Genomic DNA, 25,080 nt, shown 5'->3' with positions numbered 1-25,080 from the left:
GCAGCTCCACACCCCGCCCCGCCCGCGTCAGCCCCCCAAGCCCCGCCTCCTCGGCCCGCCCGCCCGCCCGCGGCAGCTCCAGGTCCCTCCCTACCTCGCCGGCGGCAGCCCGAGGCCCCGCCTCCTCACTGCTCCGCCCGCCCAACCCGCGGCGCCCCAGGTCCCGCCCCGCCCCGTCCCGCCCCACCCACGGCGGGCCCAAAAGCCCGCCCGTCCAAACCGGCGGCAGCCCAAAGCCCCGCCCACCGCCCGCCCCCTTCGGCCCCGGCGCCTACCCTGCGCCGCGACTTTTCCGGTGCGCTCCGGCCGCGCGGCGCGGGGCATCGCCTCTTGGGCTTTGGCCCGCGTTACGTCATAGACATGCGCGCGACGCCGCGCCTACGCATTTTCCTGGGCGGGAACAGCAAAATGGCGCCAGAACTAGTGGCGGGCTGAGGACGCCGTACCCCTCGGAAGGCAGCCCTACGGTCCCTTTGCCGCCCGTTCCCTCCCGGACATGGAGGACGTGGAGGCGCGCTTCGCTCACCTCTTGCAGCCCATCCGCGATCTCACCAAGAACTGGGAGGTGGACGTGGCGGCCCAGCTGGGCGAGTATCTGGAGGAGGTGAGGGTGGCGGGGGAGTGGCGCGGGGTGGGCGGGCGGGTGGGGCTGCGGGGCGGGGGCTCCGGGCCCCGGGCTGTGGGCGTCCCGCAGCCTCCACGCTTATGGCCATCTGGCGCTCTGGCCGCGCTGGTCTTCGGGCTCCCTGCTTCTTTTTAAAATCCATCTCTGCCTCCCCAAATCACCCCTTGTTAGATTAGCGTGGAGCTGTCATTGCAGGTCTCTACCCGTCAGCGAACCGTGTGAATGATTGAGTGGGTGGTGACCAGCCGTTTCCCCAACGCAGTGGAATAGTCTAGAAAGCGTTATTGCTTTTGTTGCAGTTATTAAGAGCATGCTTGTGTGTTTGAGAGGTCTGGATCACGACGTCAGAGGGATTTTTTATCTTGGATTTTCAAACCAATTTCAGGCTATTGCTGTGCTCCATTCTGTTAGCGATTAGTGTTTCTTCCATATTTGACAGCCCTGTCTAGACCTCTGTTAAGCTGTCTGCTCCGTATCTGCACTTCATTTTCACTCCTCAGCCCAGCTCAGTCTGGCGTCCACAACACTTAAATTTTTGTTTCTTGTTTTGATCAACAGTGATCTCCATCCTACCCAATCCATGGAACACTGAAAGTGTCCTCTTACTCAAATCAGCATTTGTTGGACTGGCTACTCCTTCCTTTTTGAAACATAGTAGTAAGATTGTTTCCCTATTTCATTGCCTGCTTTTTTTCTTCTATCTAGTCTCTAAGTGTTGAGTTCCTCAGGATAGGGCCTGGGTGATCTTCTGATGCATTTCCCCTGAACAGTGTCATTTATTTCTATGATTTTTAAATATCGCCTGTATTAGGAGAACTACCAGATCTGCAGCTCCATCTATCCCAGGTCTTTCCTCCAGATCTACTTTACATATCCAGTTGCTCTCTTGACATCTACTGGGTGTTACATAAACATCTCATTTAACATATTTAAAGTGGAACTCTTCATTTTTCTGCTTAAACCTCAGCCTTTCCCATCTCGGAAAATGGCACCACTGTTCAAAGGCAAAAGCTGAATGTGACTATAGTGAAGCCCCACGCTTAACACCCAGTTCACCCATGAATTCCATCAGTTATACCACCAGAATATCACTTGAATTCATCTGTTCTCCACTTTATCTGGTCTAGGCCACCATTGTCTCTGGCCTGGATCTGTGTAAAACCTTCCTATTTGGGTTCCCTTATCCCTATTTTTGTCCCTCTCCGATTCGTGCTCCAACCAGCAGCAAGTATGACCCTTAAAAATTAAAATCCGGCCACAGCACTGTTTTCTGCCTAAAACCCCTCAGTGGCTTTCCGTTATGCTCAGAATAAAACCCAAATTTCCTCCCCTGAACCTGGCTCTGCTCCCCGTTTTAGCCTCATTTTGGCCTATTTTGTATCTTCTTTTGAACCAGTCAACCTGTGGCACCCCAAGCTTTTTCTTGGTGGAAGGTCTTCATGCTCTCTGCTCCCACTTGGGAATGTTCTTTTTTGTTTTTATTTTTTATTTTGTTTTATTTTATTTTATTTATTTATTATTTATTTATTTTTTTGAGACGGAGTCTTGCTCTGTTGCCCGGGCTGGAGTGCAGTGGCGCGATCTCGGCTCACTGCAAGCTCCGCCTCCCGGGTTCACGCCATTCTCCTGCCTCAGCCTCCCGAGTAGCTGGGACTACAGGCGCCCGCCACCTTGTCCGGCTAATTTTTTTGTATTTTTAGTAGAGACGGGGTTTCACCGTGTTGGCCAGGATGGTCTCGATCTCCTGACCTCGTGATCCGCCCGCCTCAGCCATCCAAAGTGCTGGGATTACAGGCGTGAGCCACCGCGCCGGCCTCTTTTTTGTTTTTAACTGAAGAGAGACTTCATATGGCAAGGACAAGAAGAAAAAAAATCAGAGAGGAGGATCTTACTATGTTGCCCAGGCTGGTCTCAAACTGCTGTGCTCAAGCAGTCCTCCTGCCTCAGCTTCTCAGGTAGCTGGGACTACAGGTGTGCACCACCACACCTGACTGGGAATATTCTTTTAATGACTGAGTCTGTTTTCTTTTTTCTTTTTTTCTTTTCTTTTCTTTTTTTTTTTTTTTTTTTTTTTTTTGAGATGGAGTCTTGCTCTATTGCCCAGGCTGGAGTACAGTGGCACAGTCTTGGCTCACTGCAACCTCCGCCTCCCGGGTTCAAGTGATTCTTCTGCCTCAGCTTCCCAAGTAGCTGGGATTACAGGCATGCACCACCACGCCCCGCTAATTTTTGTATTTTTGATAGAGACGGGTTTCGCCACATTGGCCAGGCGGGCTTGTACTCCTGACCTCAGGTGATCCACCCAGCTCTGCCTCTTTCCAAAGTGCTGGGATTACAGACGTGAGCCACCACACCTGGCTGACTGAGTCCTTTTCATTCTTTAGATCTTAGTGTAAATGTCAGCTGACCACCCTATCTAAAATAGTTCTCTCCATCTCAGCACCTTATGTACTTTAGAATGTTTATCATAAGCCATTTAAAAAAAATTTTTTTTTTTTTTTTTTTTTTTTTTTGAGACAGAGTCTTGCTCTGTCGCCCAGGCTGGAGTGCAGTAGCGTGATCTCGGCTCACTGCAAACTCCGCCTCCTGGGTTCACGTCATTCTCCTGCCTCAGCCTCCTGAGTAGCTGGGACTGCAGGCACCTGCCACCACACCCGGCTAATTTTTTGTATTTTTAGTAGAGACGGGGTTTCACCGTGTTAGCCGGGATGGTCTTGATCTCCTGACCTCGTGATCCACCTGTGTCGGCCTCCTAGAGTGCTAGAATTATAGGCGTGAGTCACCGTGCCCGGCCAAAAAAAATTTTATTTATTTATATGTTTATTTTTTTGAGGCAAACTGTCACTCTGTCACCCAGGCTGGAGTGCAGTGGCACAATCTCGGCTCGCTGCAGCCTCCATCTTCTGGGTTCAAGCGATTCTTCTGCCTCAGTCTCGAGTAGCCGGGATTACAGGCGCCTGCCACCACGCCCGGCTAATTTTTGTATTTTTCGTAGAGACGGGGTTTCACCATGTTGGCCAGGCTGGCCTCCAACTCCTGACCTCGTGATCCGCCCACCTCAGCCTCCCAAAGTGCTGGGATTGCAGGTGTGAGCCACTGCGCCTGGCCACAAGCCATTCTTCAACTCAACCTGTTTGTGGCCTGTCTCCACCCTAGAATGTGAATTCTGCCAGGGCAGGGACCATGCTTATGCCCTCTTTTGTCTGTTTAGTAGAGTGCCTGGCACATAGGTGTGGATGTTAAAGTGTTTGTTAAATGCACATGTGTCTGATGACTGAACTTCTCTGCTCTGATACATAGTTGGCTGAGAAAATACAGGAAACTGTGCTGGGCAGAGCTCCTGTGGATTCAGGTTTTCAGATCAAGCAGGGTCCATGGGGACACCTGTTCACTTGGTAAATCTCCTTGCTGGCTTGGTCAGCTCCCTTCCTGCTTTCTTGTGTCTGCTCTTCCAAACCTCTGCTGCTTTAAGTCCTCATTTCCTGGTTTCTAGTATTATCTTTTTCCTTCTTTCATTTTTCACACACTACCATGATGTTCTTTTTCTTTTTTGTTGTTTTTTGTTTTTAGATAGGGTCTTGCCCTGTTGCCCAGGGTAGAGTGCAGTAGTGCCATCATGGCTCACTGCAGCCTTGACCTTCCAGGCTCAAGTGATCTTCCCATCTCCCAAGTAGCTGGGACTGCAGGCACGTGCCACTGCACGGCTAATTTTTTTGTATTTTTGGTAGAGATGGGGTGTCACTGTGTTGCCCAGGCTGTTCTCAAACTCCCAGCTCAAGCGATCCACCTACCTTGGCCTCCCAGAGTGCTGGAATTATAGGTGTGAGCCACTGCACTGGCCAGAATGTTCTTTTTCTAATACTGTCGTGATCCTACCCTCTTTTATCCATTTATTTATTCATGGTTGTTAGTTGTGAATTGTGTGCCAAGAACCATGTTAAACTTTGAAAAAATAGTGCCAAGCAAAGCAAATGGTAACCCTCACTATGCCGGGGCTCCCACTGTCATGGGAGACGGGTCCGACAGAGTAACCGCGTGGAGGTAGAATAAACACGCGTTTGGTGCTTACTTGTGTTAAGCACCTGTGCACCTGTTTATGTGCTTTACACATGTGAATGCAGAGTCCTCACGGAAACTGTTAGTAGAGGCAGTAGAGATGTGCCCTGAATGATCAGTGGTTAGTGGCAGATCAGAATCCATCCTCCACCGCTGCGGGTGACTTTGTGTAGTCAGAAACTGATGGCCAGGCATGGTGGCTCACGCCTGTAATCCTAGTACTTTGGGAGGCCAAGGCAGGTGGATCATTTGAGGTTAGGAGTTCGAGACCAGCCTGACTAACATGGTGAAAACCTGTTTCTACTAAAAATACAAAAAATTAGCCGGGTATGGTGGTACACACCTGTAGTCCCAGTTACTTGGTAGGCTGAGGCAGGAAAATCGCTTGAACCTGGGAGGCAGGGGTTGCAGTGAGCCAAGATCACGCCACTGCACTCCGGCCTGGACAACAGAGTGAGACTCCATCTCAAAAAAACAAACAAAAAACAGCAGAAACTTACGAGGGATTTGAAAGAAAATATATGGTCCTATGGAGAGTTTGGGAGACCTAGTTTCGGATGAAAGTAGTTGCTTAATTATGGTGAGCTAAAGAATGTTCCAGGTGGAGGAAACCTGGCGTTGGCAGGTTTGGAGTTTTTACAAAAATTAGCCGGGCACCTATAAGTCCAGCTACTCAGGAAGCTCAGGCAGGGAGAATTACTTGAACCCGGGAGGGGGAGGTGGCAGTGAGCTGAGATTGCACCCCTGCATTCCAGCTTGGGTGACAGAGTAAGACTCTGTCTCAAAAAACGAAACAAAACGGAAGGTTCTGAGTTGGGAGTACAGAGGAGGGCAGGCAGCTGGAGAGGGAGGCTGGCCAGCATGGAGGCCTCCCTCCGGCTCCATTTAATTTTTTGGGTTTTTCCTACCACTCTTCCGAAAAACTCAAAATCCTAAACAGAGGCACTGAGCAGAGTGTGGAGAGTGGATGTGAGGGGAGCGAAGGGCAGGAGGAGCCCTGTCAGTGCAAGCAAAAGGGGAGGTGGTGGGGCCAGAATGGGGGTGACTACGGAGAGGAACCCCTGGGTTTCTGGGCAGGTGGGTTGGGGGGTATCTGGAGTTCAGTGTGGATGCATTCAGTGTGAATCTTGGTGAAGACATCCAAGCAATGTTTGAAGAAGGCAGCTGGACGTGTGGGTTTGGGCTCAGATGGCAGGTCCAACCTGCGGAGGTGAGAAGACAAATGAGGCCCGGTGTCCTGGGAGCGGGCAAGCCGGCCGGGCTGAGGGTCACTGGAGAGAAGGGCCACCTCTGCAGCTCGGCTTCCAGGCCGCCCTCTCCTCCATGTTCCCTTCTTTCTGGGCCAGCTCTTCAGGTCCTGAACACCCCCAGGGTCCTCACACTCCGTAGACGACCATGCTGCTGTTTCCTCTCCCTTCCTCCCAGATCCGACAAACACGCTTTATCCTTCAAGAGCTAATGGAAGTGACTCCCCTTGGGGACGGCTTCCCAGCCTTTCCCCCTCTTCGTGCTACCATGGTGCCCGAAATCTTGCCTCTCCCCAGCACACCGCACGCTTTGGCCATGTTTAGATCATGCTCATTTTCCTGAAGAGATGTGTCCAGTCTCTGCTAGCTGCCTTCATGTTCCCTTCATCTGTCTGGTGAGCCTCTGCGTTTTCCAGGCTTAGCTTTGACATTACCTATGCATGTGTTAATCAGATATTTACTGGGCACCGGGGTCGGGCACTGAACAGAAGGCTGGAATTACACTAATGCTGCTCACAGTTCACTAAGGGACATGATCACACTAATGGAGCTGCACGGAGGCCCCAGGAATGGAGGGGCTCTGAAAAAGAGTTTGCATGGGGACAGTTGGGGGTGGGCATTCCAGGCAGATGGAAATGCAAAATTGAAGAGCTGGAAAGACACACAGGGGCTTCAAAGTGTCGTTTGTGGCTGGGCGCGGTGGCGCATGCCTGTGATCCCTGTGCTTTGGGAGGCTGAGGCAGGAGGATCGCTGGAGGCCAGGAGTTTGAGACCAGCCTGGGCAACAGAGAGAGACCCTGTCTCTACAAAAACTTTTTTTTTTTTTTTTTTGAGACGGAGTCTCGCTCAAAGCCGCCATACCGGCCTGTTTTGTTTTGTTTTGTTTTGTTTTGTTTTGTTTTGTTTTCTTTTAGTGTCATTTGCTGAGAAGGAATACCAACGAGCCACAGCGTTGGGGAAGATCTTGGGTTAAGTATGGAAGTAAAGTGTTTGGGGACATTTGAATGTACCTGCCCAGGCTGGAGTGCAGTGGCACGATCTCCGCTTACTGCAAGCTCCGCCTCTTGGGTTCACGCCATTCTCCTCCCTCAGCCTCCCGGGTAGCTGGGACTACCCCGGCTAATTTTTTGTATTTTTAGTAGAGACAGGGTTTCACCGTGTTAGGATGGTCTCCATCTCCTGACCTCGTGATCTGCCCGCCTCAGCCTTCCAAAGTGCTGGGATTACAGGCCTGAGCCACTGCGCCCGGCCTTTTTTTTTTTTTTTTTTTTTTTTTTTAGATGGAGTCTTGCTCTGTTGCTCAGGCTGGAGTGCAGTGGTACGATCTCGGCTCACTGCAAGCTCTGCCTCTGGGGTTCATGCCATTCTCCTGCCTCAGCCTCTCGAGTAGCTGGGACTACAGGCGCCTGCCACCACGCCCGGCTAATTTTTTGTATTTTTAGTAGAGATGGGGTTTCACCGTGTTAGCCAGGATGGTCTCGATCTCGTGACCTCATGATCCGCCTGCCTTAGCCTCCTAAAGTGCTGGGATTACAGGCTTGAGCCACCGCGCCTGGCCTTTTGTTTTTTCTAAGTGTCGTTTGCTGAGAAGGAATACAGATGAGCCAGCGTTGGGGAGGATCTTGGGTTAAGTATGGAAGTGAAGTGTTTGGGGACATTTGAATGTACTCTGCAGCCAGCTGTGAATGCAGCCCCAGAGTTGAGGAGAGAGCTGGTCAGGATGGGTTTGGGGCTCGTTGGCTCTTGGTTGGCAGCTTGGGCATGGGATGAAGGAATGTGCGTGGCGGGGGCTGCATGGGAAGAAGAGAGGCTGAGGGTGGAATGCCTGGGACACTGACATTTAAGGGGTGACAGGAGCTGGGGCTCCGGGAGGCTGAGGGGGGCAGAGGAAGGATGATGACTAATCCATAACTGTTTCCTGAGTTCTCTGTCCAAAGGATGGAAACCTCCGCATTTTGTCTCTGCTTTTCCTACCCCTGAGGTTTCCTTTTCTTCTCTGTGTCAGGGGTCTTCCTGCTGGAGCCTGTCAGCTTATGGCGCCTTGTGGAGGCGGCGCCTTGTGGAGTGAGCCGCTGTGCTGCCCTGGTTGTTTGCAGACAGTGTGCCCTGGGGGCCTTCCACTTCCAAAACAGGTTTTTGTTATAGAAAGTAGGAGGAAACACGGAGACCTGTCTATCCACCCAAATACCAGGGACAACCGGGGAGCCCACAGCAGAGCTCGTGCTACCCGTCTCAGGAGGTGCTGGGCAGAGACCAGTGATGGGTGGGGCTGCCCTGGAAGCAGCAAGTGCAGACTGGGCCTTGGATTCCCCCGCCCTTGTGTTGTTTCTTGCAGCTGGATCAGATCTGCATTTCTTTTGACGAAGGCAAGACCACAATGAACTTCATTGAGGCAGCGTTGTTGATCCAGGGCTCTGCCTGCGTCTACAGTAAGAAGGTGGGCCCTGCTTGACGCTGGTCTTGGCATTTCGGTGGCCAGTGGGACCGCAGTCAGTTCTTCTGGGGCAGGCGCAGTGGTCATCCCGTCTGTGACCTACCTCCCTCTCTCCTCAGGTCTCAGCCACTTCCTCGGCACCTTCCAACACCAAGAACTTTTTAATTTTAAATCGCACAGCCAGGCAGGGAGGGTCTTGTGTGCTGTTGGGCTCTGTTGTCTTGGGGGAATGACACCTGCTGTGTGCACTTGGGCACAGTCCAGGGTGCCCCATGCACCCACCTTACCCTTCCCCATCCTCTACTTGTGGGTGCTTCATTGTCAGCACCTCGAAAATCCGCAGCCACTACCCTCATGGTTCTGTGGAGGAGGAGGACAGGAAGTGGGTGAAGGACTGTGTCCTGCAGGCCCCGTGGCAGCTGGAGCTGGGACGGGGCAGGGCCAGGACATGAGGAGGAGGAACTAGGGTGATGCTGGCAGGAGCACATGGGCGGAGGAGCAGCAGGGCTACAGGCCATCGGCAGAGTGGGTGCCAAGCACGAGGGGCCTGGCCACCAAGGGCTGTGTGAGGCATACTGTGGGCACCACACTGCCGTCAAGGTCACCCGTTGAGAAGGCCATGCTTGGCGGCTGCGTGGAACATAGCAGGCAGGAGAGAGATGTGGGTGGCCTCAGCTGGTAAAGTAATTCTCATGAGATTCGTGGTTTGATTTGAGAATTATTTTTGGAACCAAAATTGGTGGTTTCTTGTACTGGAGGTTTGGTGGTAGTGGCCAGGCCTCGTGGAGGGCACCGCTGGGAAGGCCTTGGGGGTGGGCCCCTCCTTTCTGGGTCCTCACTGCCTGCGTCTGGTCACCAGGTGGAATACCTCTACTCGCTCGTCTACCAGGCCCTTGATTTCATCTCTGGAAAGAGGTGAGTTCTGGAGCCACTCACTGTGCTGCCCTGCATGTGGCCAGGGAGGCCCCCGCAGCTTCTGGGATGCCCATGGGATACTTTTCTCTCTCAGGCGGGCCAAGCAGCTCTTTTCGGTGCAGGAGGACAGGGCCAATGGGGATGCCAGCTCTGGGGCCCCCCAGGAGGCAGAGAATGAGGTGAGTTTCTTGGGCACGTGGCCCCCGCCCACTGTGTGTTTGCCTGGGCTCGGCCCCCATGAGCTCTGTCTCCCTCCAGTTCCTGTCGCTGGATGACTTCCCTGACTCCCGGACTAACGTGGATCTCAAGAACGATCAGGCGCCCAGCGTGAGTCCTGGCCTGGCCCCTCTTAGGTTGGGGCGAGGTCAGCACTTTCCCTGGGGCTGTGTTGAGCTGATCGGGTGTGGGAAGGTGTCACTGCCCTGTGTGGGCTCTGTTCTCCACTGGAGTGGAAGGATGCCTGGCTCACCCAGCCTCGGCCTCCATGCAGGAGGTCCTCATCCTCCCCCTCCTGCCCATGGCCCTGGTGGCCCCTGATGAAGTGGAGAAGAACAACAGTCCCCTGTACAGGTAGGGTCTGAGCCCGGCGGCAGCGAGGGAGGAGGGAGGCCTGCCTGGGAAGGGTCTCTACAGCGGGCGTGTTCTCGCCGGCACAGCCGTCAGGGTGAGGTCCTGGCCAGCCGGAAGGATTTCAGGATGAACACGTGCGTTCCCCACCCCAGAGGGGCTTTCATGTTGGAGCCAGAGGGCATGTCCCCCGTGGAGCCAGCAGGCGCTTCCATGCCAAGGACCCAGAAGGGTGAGGGCTTGGATGCGGGGGCTTGGTGAGAAGGAAGGGAGGGAGGGTCTTCTGGGTGGACTCTTGTGGGGTGCCCTGTGCTTGCCACCTCTGGTCTTGGGAGCTCCCTCTCTCTGGGTGCCCGCTCCAGTCTAGACAGGTTGGCTGGTGCTCATCCCACCCGTCTGCTGTGCCTTGATTACAAGTTAACATGGTCTCAGTGCCAGGAACCTCGTGCCTGGCTCAGGGCCCTGCTGTGTTCCCCCAGCCCAAGGCCTGGAGTCTGCTGGACTCTGCCCTTCTGCTGGCCCCTTGGAGGGGCTTGTTGAACACCAGGCAGGGACCATCTTGGAGAGGGGCTGGGCTGACCTTGTCCAATCCCTGTCTCCCAGATGCCGGGAGGACTGAGGAGCAGCCAATGGAAGTTTCCGTGTGCAGGAGCCCTGTCCCAGCACTTGGCTTCTCCCAGGACCCAGGTGAGAAGAAAGCTCCCTGGTGGGACTGGCATGGCAGCCAAAGGGGACCAGGGAGGCAGCTCTCAGTGGACAGGGGTCCAAGGCGCTGCTGTCAGCTGCCAGCCTCACACCCTTTCCATGGCCCACGGGAATGAGGCCTCACCCCGGGGAAGCAGCCACAGCCCCTGGCCTTACCTAAGCCTCAGCCCGTCTTGGTTCACTGACTGCCCTCTGCCTTCCTGGGTGTCCTCTCTGGGCAGATGTGGATGGCTGCATTTAAAGAGGAACATTTGCCAAATAAAATGAACCAAACAGAGCACAGCACGCTAGCATGACGAGGAAGGTGCAAGGCACCTGCTGAATCCTCTGGGTTCCGTGACTAAAGCTGAGGGAGGAAGTAGCCGTCAGGGTCCCTCTGGTGCCATCTGGTCTCGACATTCCTTGGAGCTGATCCCTCTCTTGCTCCCTGTCCAGGCCCCTCTCCAGAAGGCCCGGCGCCCCTGGGCGGGGGTGAGGACGAGGATGCAGAGGAGGCAGTAGACCTTCCTGAGGCCTCGGCCCCCAAGGCCACTCTGGAGCCCGAGGAGCCCAGGAGCCCGCAGCAGGTGGGACCCACATGGAGGCCTACAGAGCCTGAGCTGTGAACGGGGCAACCCTGGCTCTGGGGCTGAGTCAGCCTGCACGAGGAGGGCAGCGCTATGGCCTTGGCCCCGGGCCATTGGTCTGGGGCAGAAGCTCATCCGTCTTGCAGCCCGTCCTGCAGCCACAGCCCTTTGGAACGGCAGCTTCCGTGTTCCTCCCCTCTCTGGACAGAACTGATGATCTTCAGAGTAGTGGGCTGGCGTCCAAGGGTTTGGGCCCTGCCGAGCTCACAGCTACCTGGGATGGCCGCTGGTCGCCGAGGCGCCTCTTTTGCAGTTGGGCTGGTAGGAGGGGGTGTCTGGAGGCCATTGCTGCCTCCCTCAACCCCCAGGGTCAACTGTACGCAGTCTAGAGCCAAGAAATCCTTTTTATTTATTAAAGCAGAAAATCAACCCGATGCATACAGAGGAAATGTTAATGTTTCTTCACTCTGGTTGGTCGATGACATGGATATTTGTCATATTCTAATCGTTTTTCTTAGTTTTGAAGAAGAGTACCCCGTGACCACTGTTTGTGTTTTTTTGTTTTTGTTTTTTTTTTTTTTTTTTTGCGAGACAGAGTCTCGCTCTGTCGCCCAGGCTGGAGTTCTGTGGTGCGATCTTGGCTCACTACAAGCTCCGCCTCCTGGGTTCACGCCATTCCTGCCTCAGCCTCCCGAGTAGCTGGGTCTACAGTCGCCTGCCACCATGCCTGGCATCCACCCGCCTTGGCCTCCCAAAGTGCTGGGATTACAGGCATGAGCCACGGCGTCCGGCCCACTGTTTGTGTTTTAAAGTTTTTCTTCGGGTTTTTGTTTTAATGCCCCCAGAGAGTACTAGCAGGGTTTTTTTGTTTGTTTGTTTGTTTTTGAGACAGGGTCTTGCTCTGTTGCCCAGGGTAGAGTACAGTGGCCTGATCTTGGCTCACTACAGCCTTGACCCTCTCTAGGCTCAGGTGATCCTTCCACCTCAGCCTCCCGAGTAGCTGGGACTATAGGTGCGTGCCACCACGCCTGGCTAATTTTCGTATTTTTTGTAGAGACGGGGTCTCACTACGTTGCCCAGGCTGGTCTGGAACTCCTTGCTCAAACGATCTGCCTGCCTTGGCCTCCCAAAGCACTGGGATTATGGGCGTGAGCCACTGTGTCTGGCCCCTGTAGGATTTTTCTTTTTTTTTTAGACAGAGTCTTGTTCTTTTGCCCAGGCTGGAGTGCAGTGGCGTGATCTTGGCTTGCTGCAACCTCTGCCTCCTGGGTTCAAGCGATTCTCCTGCCTCAGCCTCCTGAGTAGGTGGGATTACAGGTGTGCGCCACCACGCCCGGCTAATTTTTTTTGTATTTTTAGTAGAGGCGGGGTTTCACCGTGTTGACCAGGCTGGTCTCAAACTCTCGACCTCAGGTGATCTGCCCACCTTGGCCTCCCAAAGCGCTTCGATTACAGGCATGAGCCACCGTGCCCGGCCCTTGTAGAGTTCTTGATGTTGACCCAAGGTGGAGTTCCTGGGGTACCCAGAGCCTTGAGTGGAGAAAGGGGAGAAGTGGAGACCCTGTGACTGTCTTTGCAGAGTGCTGCCCTGCCCAGGAGGTACATGCTGCGGGAGCGAGAGGGGGCCCCAGAGCCTGCATCCTGCATGAAGGTAGGAGCGTTGGGGCCCTGACCCTGGCAGGGAGGACGGGCAGATTCGAGGACTGGCTGCCTGCCCATCATGCTCTTGCTCCTGCGGTGTTCTCAGCCTGTGGCCCTTTGCACTTGCTCTCTTAGAGACCCCCCTCATGCGACTCTGGGCCCCCACCCTCCCTCGAGTGTTCCCCTCTGTGATCCAGGATTTGAGTGTGGTCGGCTCTGTCCCAGGCTGTCACCGCACTTGTTGCCTGGGCTTTGGGAGGGCGGCTGTGCACCCCCTACTCCTCCTTTGGGAGGGCGGCTGTGCACCCCCTACTCCTCCTTTGGGAGGGTGGCTGTGCACCCCCTACTTCTCCTTTGGGAGGGCAGCTGTGCACCCTCTACTCCTCCTTTGGGAGGGCGGCTGTGCACCCCCTACTCCTCCTTTGGGAGGGCGGCTGTGCACCCCCTACTTCTCCTTTGGGAGGGCGGCTGTGTACCCCCTACTTCTCCTTTGGGAGGGCGGCTGTGCACCCCCTACTCCTCCAGCGCCTTCTTGTGCTCTGTGCCCAGGAGACTCCAGAGCCCTGGCAGAGCCTGGACCCCTTTGACTCCCTGGAGTCTAGGCCCTTCAAGAAAGGTAATTGGGTGGAAGATACCTCCACTCAGGTACTCCTGGCTGGGTCTCCTGGGGCATGAGGTAGGGGGGTGGGAGAGGGCTTTGCACCCTGATTGCCCAGCAGCTCTAAGACAGTCCCTGTTTGCCTCTAGGTAGGCCTTACTCTGTGCCCCCCTGTGTGGAGGAGGCTCCGGGACAGAAGCGCAAGAGGAAGAGTGCTGCCAAGCTGCAGGACTTCCACCAGTGGTACCTGGCTGCCTGTGAGTGGGTGTGCCACGCACTCCGGACCCCTGGGAGCTGGGGGCTGGGCCAGGGCCCGTGGAGGAGGATCAACGCCCTTTCCCCACTGCCGTGGGCAGCTCTTGGCCTGGTTGGTGCTGACCATGTTCTCTCTCAGATGCTGACCATGCTGACAGCCGGAGGCCTCGGCGAAAGGGTCCGTCCTTTGCAGGTGAGGCTGAAGTCCTCAGGGAAGACAGTTTTACTCCCCTTCCCCTACCTCTGCCCCCACCTGGTGTCACCAGAGCCTCGGGTGGACTGGCACAGGGCCTGGGAAGGACAAGGGAGTCTTCACAAGGTCTTTGTCTGCAGACATGGAGGTCCTGTACTGGACACACGTGAAGGAGCAGTTGGAAACTCTCCGGAAGCTGCAGAGGAGGGAGGCAAGTCCCAACTGGTCAGCTGTGATCTAGGACCCCGTGGCGGCCCTGATGGGAGATGACAGTGCCCCTCACAGATGCTGTCTCTGGACAGGTGGCCGAGCAGTGGCTGCCGAGGGCCGAGGAGGGGCTGTGGTCTGCAGAGGAGGACCACCTGGAGGATTCTCTGGAAGACCTGGGGGCAGCAGGTGGGTGCCTGCCGGTGGGGGTGGGGCGGGGCTTGGCACCTGCTGCCAGCTGACTGGCTGCCTCTGTGCTGTCCACTCTCCCACCTCCCAGCAGATGACTTTCTAGAACCTGAGGAGTATGTGGAGCCTGAGGGAGCAGACCCCAGGGAAGCTGCTGACCTTGGTAGGTGGGCAGCGGGCTAGGAGTGCTGAGGGGCCACTGGAACTGGGGGCAGGGGAGAGTGTGGCCCCTCAGCTGCCCAGCTCACAGCTGCCCCTTCCCAGACACAGTGCCGGTGTCCCTGAGCTACGAGGAGCTGGTTCGAAGGAACGTGGTAGGCCTGGGTTAGAGAGGGACGGGGAGGGGAGGGGGATAGGTGAGAGGCGCCCAGGCCCTGCTTGGGAGGCAGTACCTTCTGCTGATCCTCTCCTAGGAGCTCTTCATCGCCACCTCCCAGAAGTTTGTCCAGGAGACAGAGCTGAGCCAGCGCATCAGGGACTGGGAGGACACAGTGCAGCCTCTGCTCCAGGAGCAGGTGAGGCGGGGTCGCTGGGAACCAGAGCTGTCTGCTGCAGGCCTGTCCCAGGCCTTGCCTCTCTCCACAGCCAACACGCCCCTCCCCTGTGCAGGAGCAGCATGTACCCTTTGACATCCACACCTATGGGGACCAGGTGGTCTCGCGGTTCCCCCAGCTCAATGAGTGGTGTCCCTTTGCGGAGCTGGTGGCTGGCCAGCCGGCCTTCGAGGTGTGTCGTTCTATGCTGGCCTCCCTGCAGCTGGTGAGTAGCCTGGGATGCGCGGGAGGGGGAGACGGTTCCCAGACCCTGCTGATGCCCCACCCCTGCAGGCCAATGACTACACAGTGGAGATCACCCAGCAGCCTGGGCTGGAGACGGCCGTGGACACCATGTCCCTGAGACTGCTCACACACCAGCGAGCCCACAAGCGCTTCCAGACCTACACTGCCCCCTCCATGGCCCAGCCCTGAGTGGGGAGCACCAAGGCAGGGGTGGGGGATGTGTACTGAGGAGCCGTGCATCTGCTCCTGGCTGGCCCGGCCTAATAAAGCAGTGTTGCCATCTCATCTTCCCCCAAAAACCCTTTTACGTACACCTGCCCTGCGCAGAGAAGAGGGCTGCCTGACCTCCATGGGCTGCTGGTACAGATCACACACGCACAGATTAAACGCACCGTTTAATGATGGGGCCCAGGCTGCAGCGGCTTAAGACAGGACACTGCGGAAAGTCGCCATGTGCCGCCGCACACTGTCTGAGATCTGCTCAGCTGACTTGCTCCGGCCGTAGTAATCGGTGAAGAGGCCGTCAGGGTTGAGCAGGTAGATGGTAATGGAGTGGTCCACGATGTAGTCCTGATCCTCATCCTTGGGGCCGGCACTGTAGTACACACGGTAACTGTGAGTAGCCTGGGCAATCTGTTCGGTGGAGCCGGTCAGACCCAGCAGTCTTGGGTGGAAGTCCTGGACATAGCGGGCCATGGCTTCCACATCGTCCCGCTCGGGGTCCACAGTAATGAAGACGGGCTGCACTGGAGGCAAACCAGGCTCTGCTTCCAGCTTCCGCACCACCTGCACCAGCTTCTCCAGCTCGTCTGGGCAGATGTCAGGGCAGTGAGTGAAGCCAAAGTACATCAGCACCCACTGGCCCCGGAAGTCAGCCTTGCAGCGACCCTGGCCTTTGTGGTCCAGCAGGTGGAAGTCGCCCTGGCCCACAGCTGCCTGGCGCAGGGCTTCTATTCGCTTTTGCTGCTGCAGCCTCTCTTTCTCAGCCCTCAGGGCCAGCCAGGCCCCACCAAGTCCAGCTCCAAACAGGGCTGTGATCAACAGCCTGGTTCGAAGCCCAGGGCCCTGAGGCTGGCCCTGCCTACCTGTCTCTGCAGGGCCCTGCCTTGACAAAAACCAGGACCTCAGATGCAGGGCCTGGCCTCCCACGGTCCCAGGGAGGACTGGGGGCTTGAGGTGAGAGAGCCTGTGCCAAGCTGTGGGGCTCCGAGTCAGCAGCAGCATGGATCTGATGCTCCTGGAAACAAGCACAGGTGTCAGGAGCCAGAAGGGAAGGCCCAGGATGGTGCCTGGGCTGCCCCTGCGACTGGAGAGACCAGTCAACCCATCCGAAGGACCCAGCCCACGTTCAGGCTTAACAGGCGTTTGTCACTGCTCACCTGAGCTCAGAACACCTCCACCAAACATCCACACCTGTCACTCCTGTCCTCCACCTGGGATCACCAGCCTGTCGCCACACCTTGCCCTGCACCTCAGCAAGGTGACCCTCTTGCTGACTGAAAGCATTCCAAGTGCATGCCTTGCCTGGACTCCTAACCACGTTATCTATTCGCAATAAACCCATTTTTTAAAGGGAGGTGGGTAACTCTGGCTTGCAGTCCCTAGAGTAACCGATTCCTCCAGCACTTTCCTGTCACCTCGGGCCACTTAAGCCAACCGTGGCCTTCCTCCACACTGCAAGCAGCAAACCTGCACGACCTACCCCCGGAGCTCGGACTCTGCCTGCCTGCCGTATTTAACCTTTCCTTCCACCGCCACAAAACCCCACCCTCCTCACATCCAGGCTTCCCAGCAGCTCCTCTGGGCTCACAGCCGACGCTCTGCCTTTGCGTTGGTGACCTTTGCGCCTTTCCCACGGGCCCCCCCGGAAGGTTTGCTAGGTGGAGGTCTCAGGACTCCTCGTCACTGCCCCCCCCTCCTGCTGAGGGCACCTCTCCGCCCGGGCGGTTCTGGGCTTGTCCCCTCCCCACCAAGGCCAACGCCCTCGTGGCCAGAAAGGTCCCAGGACCACGTAAAGAACCGCGCGAGCGCGTTAGAACTGTGCTCGGCCGCACCGAGAACACCGGTGCTAGCCGGGAGCCTCCCCCGGGCTCCCCAGCCTCGCTCCTCCCTCCAGCGCGCCCTCGGGGTGCCCCCCGCCAGCCCCGCGCAGTAGCCGGAGCTGGGAAACTACCCTGGAGTCCAGCGAGTGCCCAGGGCTACCTCCTTCCCTCCCGGCCCCGGCGTCCGCACCTCGCGGCGGGGCCGCGCGTCAGTGGACCAGTCCCCCGAGAGGCAGCGCGACCTCCAGCTCCCTGCGCCCCGCCCCGCGGGCTCCTCGCGGGCTCAGGTATCGTGGGCGCCACAAGCTCGCAGCCAGGGCGCAGGCGTTCCCCGGAGCTGCGCATGCGCAGACGGGCACGGCCGCTGACGCGCTCTCGGCGCTTGCGCGGAAGGCGCAGCCCACCGCAGGTCACGTGTTCGCCGAGACGGCCTCGCCCCCGCGGCCCCGATCCCTTCGCTCCCGCCCCGGCGAGCCAAGCACCCACAAAGTTTCTCGGCAAAGGAGCTTTATTGCTGCGGCGGCAGAACGAGCTCGGCGAAGGGCGAGGGGGGCGCGAAGGGCGCGCGGTCCGAGAGTACGAGTGCCTCCTGCAGGGCGCGGCGCTGCGGGCCGCTGAGCGCGGGGCCGTCCCGGTGCACGCGGAGCCAGGGTGTCCCTGCGGAGCCAGGGGCTGTCAGAGGCCGCGCGGCCGGGGCGGGGCGGGGGCGCGGGGGCAGCGGGGCGGGGGCGGCGCTCACCACGGCGCAGCCTCTGACCCACGTCGACCAGCAGTTCGGCGCCCACCCCCAGGCGGAGCGGCTCCCCAGCGCGGCTGCGCCCAGCCCCGAGCTCGTGCAGCACCAGCGCCAGCGGCAGCGCCCGGACCAGCTCCACGGTGCCTGCGGGGAGAGGGGCTGGGACGCGCGGGCTCGGGAAGGGGCGGGGGCTCGGGAAGGGAAGGGGATGGCGGAGGCGGGATGACGAGGACTCCCCCGACGCTCACCATCCGCGGGCGCCAGCAGCTCCTCCTGCTCCTGGGCGCGAGGCAGCAGCTGCCGGCGCTCTGCGGGGCTCCCGGAGCACAGGGCTCGGGCCAGACCGGGATCCACGCCCTGCGCCGCCAGCATCCGCTCGAAGCGGCCAAGGGCCGAGCCGTCGTCCAGCGCCGCAGCCACCCGGGCAGCGCCCTGGGCCTGAGTCCCCGCGTGTCCGCTGAGCCAGAGCAGGGCGCCCCCTGCGGGCGGGGACGGGGCTTAGGCGCGGCCCGGCCAGGGCGGCCCCGGCGGGAAGCACCCCCCCTCCGCCGCTCCCCTGCGCCCCGTCCCCCTCACCGAGCGTGGTGACCAGGTCCCTTAAGTCTGGCGGGCCTGCGCCGTCCATGCAGAGCAGCGCCTCCTCCACCTCCAGGGCGTTGCCCACGCAACGGCCCAGGGGCTTGTCCATGGCGGTCAGCGCTGCCGCGACCCGAAGCCCTAGGCTGGCTCCCACACCAACCTACCGAGACGAGGCTCAGCGCGGACCCCACATGGCGGGGCGTCCTGCAGCCCATTCTTTGTCGAACTCCAGCCCCTGCTGCACCCTGGGTTGCCAGCCCGCCAGGATGAAGTCAGGGAAGGGTTGGGGTGGGGAACAGAAACGAGTGAAGTGCCACACCTCGCCACGGGGCCAGGAGGAACTTGTACTTGGCCTAGGAGAGGGACGCCACAGAGGGCCTCCCCAGGCCCAGGCTGGGCCAGCCTTGACCTTTAAAGTCACAGCAGGTTGGGGGGCCGTGAGGGAGGGAGGGACTTCGGGCAGAAGAGGGTGGGACTGGGGTTAGGCAGGACTGCTGAGTGGAGGGAGGCAGTGGGGACGAGAAGGGTGAAGGGTAGGCTGGGCCCGCATGAAGACGCTTCCCCAGGAAGAGGCCACACCGCTCACCAGCGTCCTTGCCAGCTCCCGGGCCTGCTCCTGATTGGGGAAGACGGCGGCCCCTCCGAACTTAACGTCGATCACCAGAGCAGACAGCCCCTCCACGAGCTTCTTACTGAGGATGGAGGCTTTGGAGGCAGAGGAGGTTGGAGACGATGGAGAACCTGGAGCTTCTTGGGAGACTTGGGGGATGCCGACTTTGGGGTCAGGGGCCCTGAGCATTGAGGGTCAAGTCCCTTATGGGGGTGGCAGCACCTGGTGGGTTGTGTATCAGGCCACTTCACATGGTGGTGGTCAGTTATCTTGTGATGGGGGTAGGGGGGCACACGGTCAGGTGACACATAACTCCTAACGAGAGGACCCTGACTTGAGTTTGGCGGTCAGGGGCCTGTAACATGCAGAAGCAGGCCATGGAGTCAGGTCACCTGTGATGAGTGGCAGGCTGTCCACGGTGGCTGTCACATCTCTGGCTGCATATAGGATTCCGTCTGCAGGGACCAGCTGCTCACTCTGACCCACGATACAGCAGCCCGCCTGCTCCAGCAGCGCTTGCATCTGGTCAAACATCCCCTATCCTCAGTGACTTCTGGCAAATGGCCCAGAACCTTTTTTTTTTTTTCCCTAAGACAGAGTGTTGCTCTGTTGCCCAGGCTGGAGTGCAGTTGGCACAATTTCGGCTCATTGAGACCTTTGCCACCTCAGCTTCCCAGTAGCTGGGACTGCAGGTGCATACCACCACATTGGGCTTTATTTTATTTTTTCTTTTTCTTTTTTTTTTAAAGATGAAGTTTTCACTATATTACCCAGGCTGGTCTCCAACTGGGCCCAAGCGATCCTCCCTCTGCCTCCCAGAGTGCTGGGACAGGGTCTCACCCTGTTGCCCAGGCTGGAGTGCAGTGGCATCATCATGGCTCACTGCAGCCTAGACCTCCCAGACTCAAGTGATCCTCCTGCCTCAGCCTCCTGAGTTGCTGGAACCACGGGTGCGCACCACTACACGCGGCTAATTTTTTTATTTTGTAGAGACAGGGTTTCGCCATGTTATCCAGGCTGGTTTTGAATGCCTGGGTTCAAGGGATCTGCCCTCCTCAGCCTCCCCAACTGCTGGGACTACAGGTGTGAGCCATCGTGCCCCACCAGCCATCTATAATTTTGACCAACTCCCCGTTTTATGATCCTGATCAAAGTTCCACTGATGATTTTGGCTCAGGTCCATGAGTAACCTTGGCCAGTGTCCTTATTAATGACCCTAATGATCCACCAGTGATCCTTTAGTGATTCTGGCCAGGGTCTCCATCATCAACCTGGATCAATGACTGATCCATGCCCCACCCCCGTACCTGCTCTGGGCTCTGGGTGACATTGAATCCAGGAATAGACTCCAGCTTATCCAAGGTACCTCCTGTGTGCCCCAGACCACGTCCGCTGATCATTGGCACCTGGTGGTCAGGGATGCTGAGTACCCTGCACAGTACCCCTCCCCCCACCTCCATGTATCCCTTCACTTCCCTGGCTAGGACCTCAGCTGGATTTAGAAAGTATTTAAGCAGCTATAGGGGCGCCCAGCTGGTGAGGGAATGGAAAGGAAGTTTTCTCGGTTGAGAAGTGTCAGTAGGGGAGAAGGTTGGTACCCGTCCCCAGGGGAAACAAGGGGAAAGGGGTCTGAATTCCATCAGTGGATCTTTTTCCTGCTCCAGGGGGCCTGGTCTGGAGCCGGAGGGGCCCCAAGCTCTGTGCTGGGGAGAAACCTGGGTACTGTCTTGGGGGCTTTGGGCCAAGCCTGAGGTTGGGAGCTGCCTGTGGATGGCCTGGTTGCTGCATGTGGGGTCACAGGCTCCCATCTGGGAAGGAGGTGGTTTCTAACCTTGCAGCCACACGCCGCCAGGGCAGGTGCGAGGACCAGGCTGACCTTGTCGCCTACACCCCCTGTGGAATGCTTGTCCACAAGCTGCTGGTGCCAGGCCTCTGGCCACTCCAGCTGCTGCCCCGACTGGGCCAGGGCCTGGGTCAGCACCGAGGTCTCCTCCAGATCCATGCCCTGAAGTCGGATCGCCATCAGCATGGCCCCTGGTATGTGGGGGTACCCGTGAGGGTGGCAGCCCACAGCAGTGGGGCACCCTGGGGCCGGTGCTGGTAGTAGGGCACTGTCGCACCCCCAGGGACCCATAGTCTCTTGGGCTGACCTCCCGGTCGGGGTCAGGAACACCCAACCCTCCCCACGCACCGATCTGTGCGCCCTGCGCACTCCTGTTCACCACAGCGGCCACGAAGCCCCTGATGTCCGCTTCGCTCAAGCGGCCTCCGTCTCGCTTTATGCGGATCAGCTCCGGGAGCTGCTTGGGCTCTGGCGAGGGGTCGAGAAGTCCCTGGCTCCCTTCCCCGGAGAGGTCACCAGGCGCAGGTGGGGCTCCGGTTCCCACCGTCATCGAGGCCGCCATCGCTCGGGGCCCGCGGGGATGCCTGACACGTCCGGGGTCTGCGGCCTCCTGGCGTCGGTGTCTGAGCCACGTGCTCTTGTCCCGACCCCTTTCCCGTGTCTCTCTGGCGTCCGCCCCTCGGTCCTGTGTCTGTGTCGCCCTTGTCCGTATCTGGCTCCCGCTTCCCGCCCGTACCTGCTCAGGGCGGCTGCCCTCGCCCGCCTGCTCCGGATCCCAGCCCAGGTACCCGGCCTCGGCCTCGGGTCGCGACCGTAGGGTTCGCGCACAGCGGTCCACTGCGGGCGGCGGGGCGGCGGCGCCCCAGGACAGCAGGCGGGTGGGGCCGCCTGGCGGGCGGGGCTCAGCAGTCACCGCCCCGGGGGAGCCTCGCGCGCCGCCCCCCTGCCGATCCCCCGGACACGCGGGACTTCCGGGCCGTCGGGGCCCGGGGCCGTCGGCGGGAGTGACCACTGGCCGGTCCCGCGAGGCGTGGGCCTCGGGCGTCTGCGGCTCCCGAGAGTCCCCCTCCCGCCCTCGGTGGGGTCTCGACGTTCGGACGCGGCGCAGCGCTGGAGTCCCGGCCCCGCCCCGCTGCGTTCGGAGTTGGGACACGGCCCCAGCCCCGGCTCCGCCCCTGGCCTTGCCCCAGGACGCGCAGAGAGAGAGAGAGGCGGACACGATGCGGACTCGCAGACTTTAAGCAAACAAGTGTGGGGCCGCTCCCGCCTGCCAGGTCAGGTGTCCGCGTGGGTCACCAGCGGGGCCAGGTAGTCCGAGTGTCGGATCCCGAAGCTCCAGCCGCGGGGCTTCCGGTGCTGCGGGCCCGGAGACACCACTGACCTCGCGGGGCCGGCGTCCTCTCCGCGCCGGGACCCCTGGATCCCCGGGGACCCTGATCCCATCACTCCGACCTCAGGCCCTCCCCACTCCCCTGACTCTGACCCTTGACCCTGGACTCCAGGCCACCTGATCCACGTTGTAGGCCGCGGGCCCTGGCTTCTGAGTGTTGTCTTGGGGGAGCGAAGTCCGCGCCAGCATGGTGAACTGGGGGGCCCGGGACTTGTAGACCCCCGGGCTCACGACGTGGTAGGCGCATGGGCCTGGGGTCTGCGGGAGGGCAGAGGGTGCTGGCTGCCGCCTCCGCTGCCGCGGACCAGGGACCCCTGCGTCCGCCCCGGCCCCTCCCCCACCTTGCTGAGGTCCTCGAAGAAACTGCCCGCCGCTCTGCGGCCGTAGATGGAGTAAGTTGGGGCGGAGACTTTGCCGATGACGCGTGGACCCAAGAGCGAGGGCACAGTATAGGCCCCGGGACCTGGGGAGGAGGCAGGGCTCGGGGGTAGTGGGTCTCCGTGGACAGGCGCAGGGTGGTCCCAGCTCCCGGAGGGCGGTCCCCGGTTTGGAGTGGGAAGGCCCACAGTGCTGGGATGGGCCTTTCTGGCCTCACCTGGGCTCTGCTGCTCCGCCTGGACACCCCAGTTTCGGGGAGCAATGGTGTGCCGAGGCGCACTGGGGTACGTCGCGTTCCCCGCTCGCTCCGGGAAGTACCTGCCTGCGGGGCGGATCAAGGGTGTGGGGGTCTGGAACTGGGGGGGGGCCTGGTGGGTACCCGAGATGGGGTCCTGGGACTAGGGGGTAATCTGAGCCACGATTTGTCAAAGCCCCGTGGGGTTCGGGGTTTGGGATTTGAGACCCGGATATGAAGGTTCCGACTATGCGGTGTTAGGGTATCTGAGTGGGACTCGGGGTTCAGGTGGGGGGTTCCCAGGTGGGCCTCCCTGGAGGCAGTTCGGCGTTGGGTGGCCAGGGTCCCGGGGGTCCTGACCAGGTCCGGGAGTGAGGAAGGGCGCTGAGCGGCGCGGGCGGCCGTAGATGGAGTAGGCGGGGGCGCCGTCGGGGCCGCGCACGGTCATGCGGGCGGGCACCAGGTGGCCGGGCCCGGGGCCGCACGTCGTCTGCTGCGTGGGGAGGCGCGCGCCGAAGGTGAAGGCGGGGGCGCGGGGCCGCGACGGGTCATGCAGGACGTAGCCTGGGAGCATCCGAGTCAGCGCCTGGCCGGGCCCAGCCCCCACCCCCGTCTGGAACACGGACCCTCCCCCGGCACAGACCCCCTCTCCCCTCTAGCAGGCTCGGTTCAGCCCCGAGCGCAGACCTCCCTGGTCTCTTCCCCTTCCCTCCCCCAGGCACCGTCCCACCCCTCAATCCCGGGGCCCGCCCCTGCTACCGGTGTTGGGCGGCAGCTTGTATTTGGGCCCAGGGCCTCCGTAGTGCGCTGCGATGGGGCCGCGGGGCCGGTGTGGCCGCCAAACGCCCACCCAGGCGTCCGAGCCCATAGCGCGGGTGGGGGGCGCTTACGGCTCGCAGCACCTGCGGACAGAAGGCGGTGGCCGCGGCCCCTCCACCCCAAATTCTTGGGGAGCGCACTTTCCCACTACCCTGGGATTAGCGCGCGGTGGGGCGGGGCCTGGTCCGTATCCCTGGCGCCAGCAAAACAAACGCGAGCTTCCTGCCCCGCTGTGTGTGGCGTGGGGCCGGCAGCGGGTCCAGGACCATCACCCGGACTCCAGGCGGGTTAGGTAGGGACGTGAGCTCGCGGGGGCCAAGTTTAGACCCAGACTTGGTGAAGGGAATCACCTGGGGGCGGGGTGGGGGCAGGAGATTTTCGTAGTGTTGGGAAAGGGTGCCCCGGGGAGGGCCTGGTGTGGGGGACCCGGTGCCCCGAGGGGAGGCCCCGAGGTGCACTGACCTGTAGTGGTGGCTCCTGTTATGGGAAACAAAGCGACGTGGCTGGACACCCCCGCTCCGCCCCGCCCACCTCCCAGACCCCATTGTGGCCCTTTCCCGCTTCCTGGCAACCGCACTGACTGCCTACCCACCCCAACCTGGCTCCGCCTCCCCCCTCGCCCCCACCCAGTGCGGCCGCTGGGCCTCTCCGTGGATTCTGTGGCACGGGTGGGACAGTAGGCTGAGCCCCCTAGAACGCTGGCCTCACCCTTACCCAAGCTTCAGTATACCCATTCTAGAACTAGGCAAATCTGCAGACAAAAGCAAGGATGGGAATAAAGGAATTGAATAATGCAAAGCACACACTCCATTTAATTATGTGTAGAGAGAGAATTTCTTGTCTATTTAAGCCCATGAAATATTCGCAAAAGACAATCATGTATTGGGCCACAAAAATTGAAAAACAGGGCCGCGCGCGGTGGCTCAAGCCTGTACAAATTGAAAAACAGATATGACACATGATTTGATTACAATCAAATACAATTCTAGGCAAACAAAACGTAAAAAAAAAAAAAAAAAAAAAAAAAAAAAAAAAAAGGATATGACACATGAGATTACAATCAAATACAATTCTAGGCAAACAAAACGTAAAAAAAAAAATAAATAAAAAAGGAAGAGGGCCGGGCGCGGTGGCTTACGCCTGTAATCCCAGCACTTTGGGAGGCCGAGGCGGGCGGATCACGAGGTCAGGAGATCGAGATCATTTTTAAAGTTTTTTTTGTTGAAATGGGTCTCACTGAGGCCTCACTGGGCCTCAGCCCAGGCTGAGTCTTCTTCCTCCACTTCCTTTTTTTTTTCTGAGACAGTGTCTCACTCTGTCACCCAGGCTGGAGTGCAGTGGTGCCATAGTGGCTCACTGCAAGCTCCGCCTCCCGGGTTCACGCCATTCTCCTGCCTCAGCCTCCAGAGTAGCTGGGACTACAGGTGCCCGCCACCACGCCCGGCTAGTTTTTTTGTATTTTTTAGTAGAG

General features: G+C 59.0%; 5 protein-coding genes across 9 annotated transcripts in view; 2 read left to right on the top strand and 3 right to left on the bottom strand.

Annotated features, from left to right (window-relative positions):
* The first annotated feature begins 260 nt into the window (after positions 1-260).
* On the top strand, positions 261-15,262 carry NCAPH2 (non-SMC condensin II complex subunit H2). Of its 2 annotated transcripts, none has more exons than XM_050745763.1 (20): positions 261-604; positions 8,264-8,365; positions 9,222-9,277; positions 9,372-9,456; positions 9,536-9,604; positions 9,768-9,847; positions 9,934-10,076; positions 10,448-10,531; positions 10,985-11,115; positions 12,695-12,766; positions 13,306-13,372; positions 13,504-13,611; positions 13,749-13,802; positions 13,943-14,013; positions 14,105-14,198; positions 14,293-14,361; positions 14,463-14,512; positions 14,612-14,713; positions 14,808-14,957; positions 15,026-15,262. In XM_050745763.1, the coding sequence occupies exons 1-20, from the start codon at positions 497-499 to the stop codon at positions 15,164-15,166; spliced, it is 1,836 nt and encodes a 611-aa protein (XP_050601720.1). In that variant the 5' UTR covers positions 261-496; the 3' UTR covers positions 15,167-15,262. The 2 variants fall into 2 exon arrangements, with proteins under 2 accessions (XP_050601720.1, XP_050601719.1); XM_050745762.1 differs by having other exon boundaries at positions 14,290-14,361.
* A 97-nt stretch (positions 15,263-15,359) lies between these two features.
* Positions 15,360-17,357, bottom strand: LOC126929439 (protein SCO2 homolog, mitochondrial). The gene is made up of 2 exons (XM_050745774.1): positions 17,210-17,357; positions 15,360-16,214 (listed from the first exon to the last, which is right to left on the bottom strand). Exon 2 carries the CDS (start codon positions 16,199-16,201, stop codon positions 15,401-15,403), a length of 801 nt encoding a protein of 266 aa, XP_050601731.1. The 5' UTR covers positions 16,202-16,214; positions 17,210-17,357; the 3' UTR covers positions 15,360-15,400.
* Positions 17,358-17,527: 170 nt separating this feature from the next.
* TYMP (thymidine phosphorylase) lies at positions 17,528-22,019 on the bottom strand. Its single transcript, XM_050745786.1, has 9 exons — positions 21,136-22,019; positions 20,776-20,978; positions 20,252-20,350; positions 19,337-19,466; positions 18,921-19,039; positions 18,332-18,494; positions 18,004-18,234; positions 17,759-17,914; positions 17,528-17,676 (listed from the first exon to the last, which is right to left on the bottom strand). The coding sequence occupies exons 1-9, from the start codon at positions 21,347-21,349 to the stop codon at positions 17,528-17,530; spliced, it is 1,464 nt and encodes a 487-aa protein (XP_050601743.1). The 5' UTR covers positions 21,350-22,019.
* On the bottom strand, positions 22,009-24,173 carry ODF3B (outer dense fiber of sperm tails 3B). 4 transcript variants are annotated; one of them, XM_050745776.1, is made up of 7 exons: positions 24,072-24,173; positions 23,550-23,692; positions 23,151-23,354; positions 22,773-22,877; positions 22,519-22,640; positions 22,295-22,435; positions 22,009-22,143 (listed from the first exon to the last, which is right to left on the bottom strand). In XM_050745776.1, the coding sequence occupies exons 2-7, from the start codon at positions 23,656-23,658 to the stop codon at positions 22,063-22,065; spliced, it is 762 nt and encodes a 253-aa protein (XP_050601733.1). In that variant the 5' UTR covers positions 23,659-23,692; positions 24,072-24,173; the 3' UTR covers positions 22,009-22,062. The 4 variants fall into 4 exon arrangements, with proteins under 4 accessions (XP_050601733.1, XP_050601732.1, XP_050601735.1 ...); XM_050745775.1 differs by having other exon boundaries at positions 23,550-24,173; XM_050745778.1 differs by having other exon boundaries at positions 23,151-23,283; positions 23,550-24,173.
* Positions 23,210-25,080, top strand: part of MAPK8IP2 (mitogen-activated protein kinase 8 interacting protein 2) — an 88,239-nt gene continuing 86,368 nt past the window's right edge. Inside the window, exon 1 of the mRNA XM_050745750.1 lies at positions 23,210-23,213. The gene's annotated coding sequence lies outside the window, so the exon portion shown is untranslated. The remainder of the gene's footprint in view (positions 23,214-25,080) is intronic.

The sequence above is a fragment of the Macaca thibetana genome, chromosome 10 (genome assembly GCF_024542745.1).
Source record: "Macaca thibetana thibetana isolate TM-01 chromosome 10, ASM2454274v1, whole genome shotgun sequence".
Taxonomy (NCBI): domain Eukaryota; kingdom Metazoa; phylum Chordata; class Mammalia; order Primates; family Cercopithecidae; genus Macaca; species Macaca thibetana.
This window is presented reverse-complemented; position numbering and strand designations above follow the sequence as displayed.

Coding starts and splice junctions, on each gene's coding strand:
- NCAPH2 (XM_050745762.1), top strand. CDS start 497: ATGGAGGACGTGGAGGCGCGCTTCGCTCACCTCTTGCAGCCCATCCGC. Junction 12,767..13,305: donor AGCCTGCATCCTGCATGAAG/GTAGGAGCGTTG, acceptor CTCTGTGCCCAG/GAGACTCCAGAGCCCTGGCA. Junction 14,714..14,807: donor AGCCTCTGCTCCAGGAGCAG/GTGAGGCGGGGT, acceptor TCCCCTGTGCAG/GAGCAGCATGTACCCTTTGA.
- LOC126929439 (XM_050745774.1), bottom strand. CDS start 16,201: ATGCTGCTGCTGACTCGGAGCCCCACAGCTTGGCACAGGCTCTCTCAC.
- TYMP (XM_050745786.1), bottom strand. CDS start 21,349: ATGGCGGCCTCGATGACGGTGGGAACCGGAGCCCCACCTGCGCCTGGT. Junction 19,040..19,336: donor CAGCCTGCCACTCATCACAG/GTGACCTGACTC, acceptor CTGCCTCCAAAG/CCTCCATCCTCAGTAAGAAG. Junction 17,677..17,758: donor GGGTCAGAGGCTGCGCCGTG/GTGAGCGCCGCC, acceptor CTGGCTCCGCAG/GGACACCCTGGCTCCGCGTG.
- ODF3B (XM_050745775.1), bottom strand. CDS start 23,658: ATGGGCTCGGACGCCTGGGTGGGCGTTTGGCGGCCACACCGGCCCCGC. Junction 22,436..22,518: donor TCTTCGAGGACCTCAGCAAG/GTGGGGGAGGGG, acceptor GCCCTCCCGCAG/ACCCCAGGCCCATGCGCCTA. Junction 22,144..22,294: donor CGGCCTACAACGTGGATCAG/GTGGCCTGGAGT, acceptor CCGGGCCCGCAG/CACCGGAAGCCCCGCGGCTG.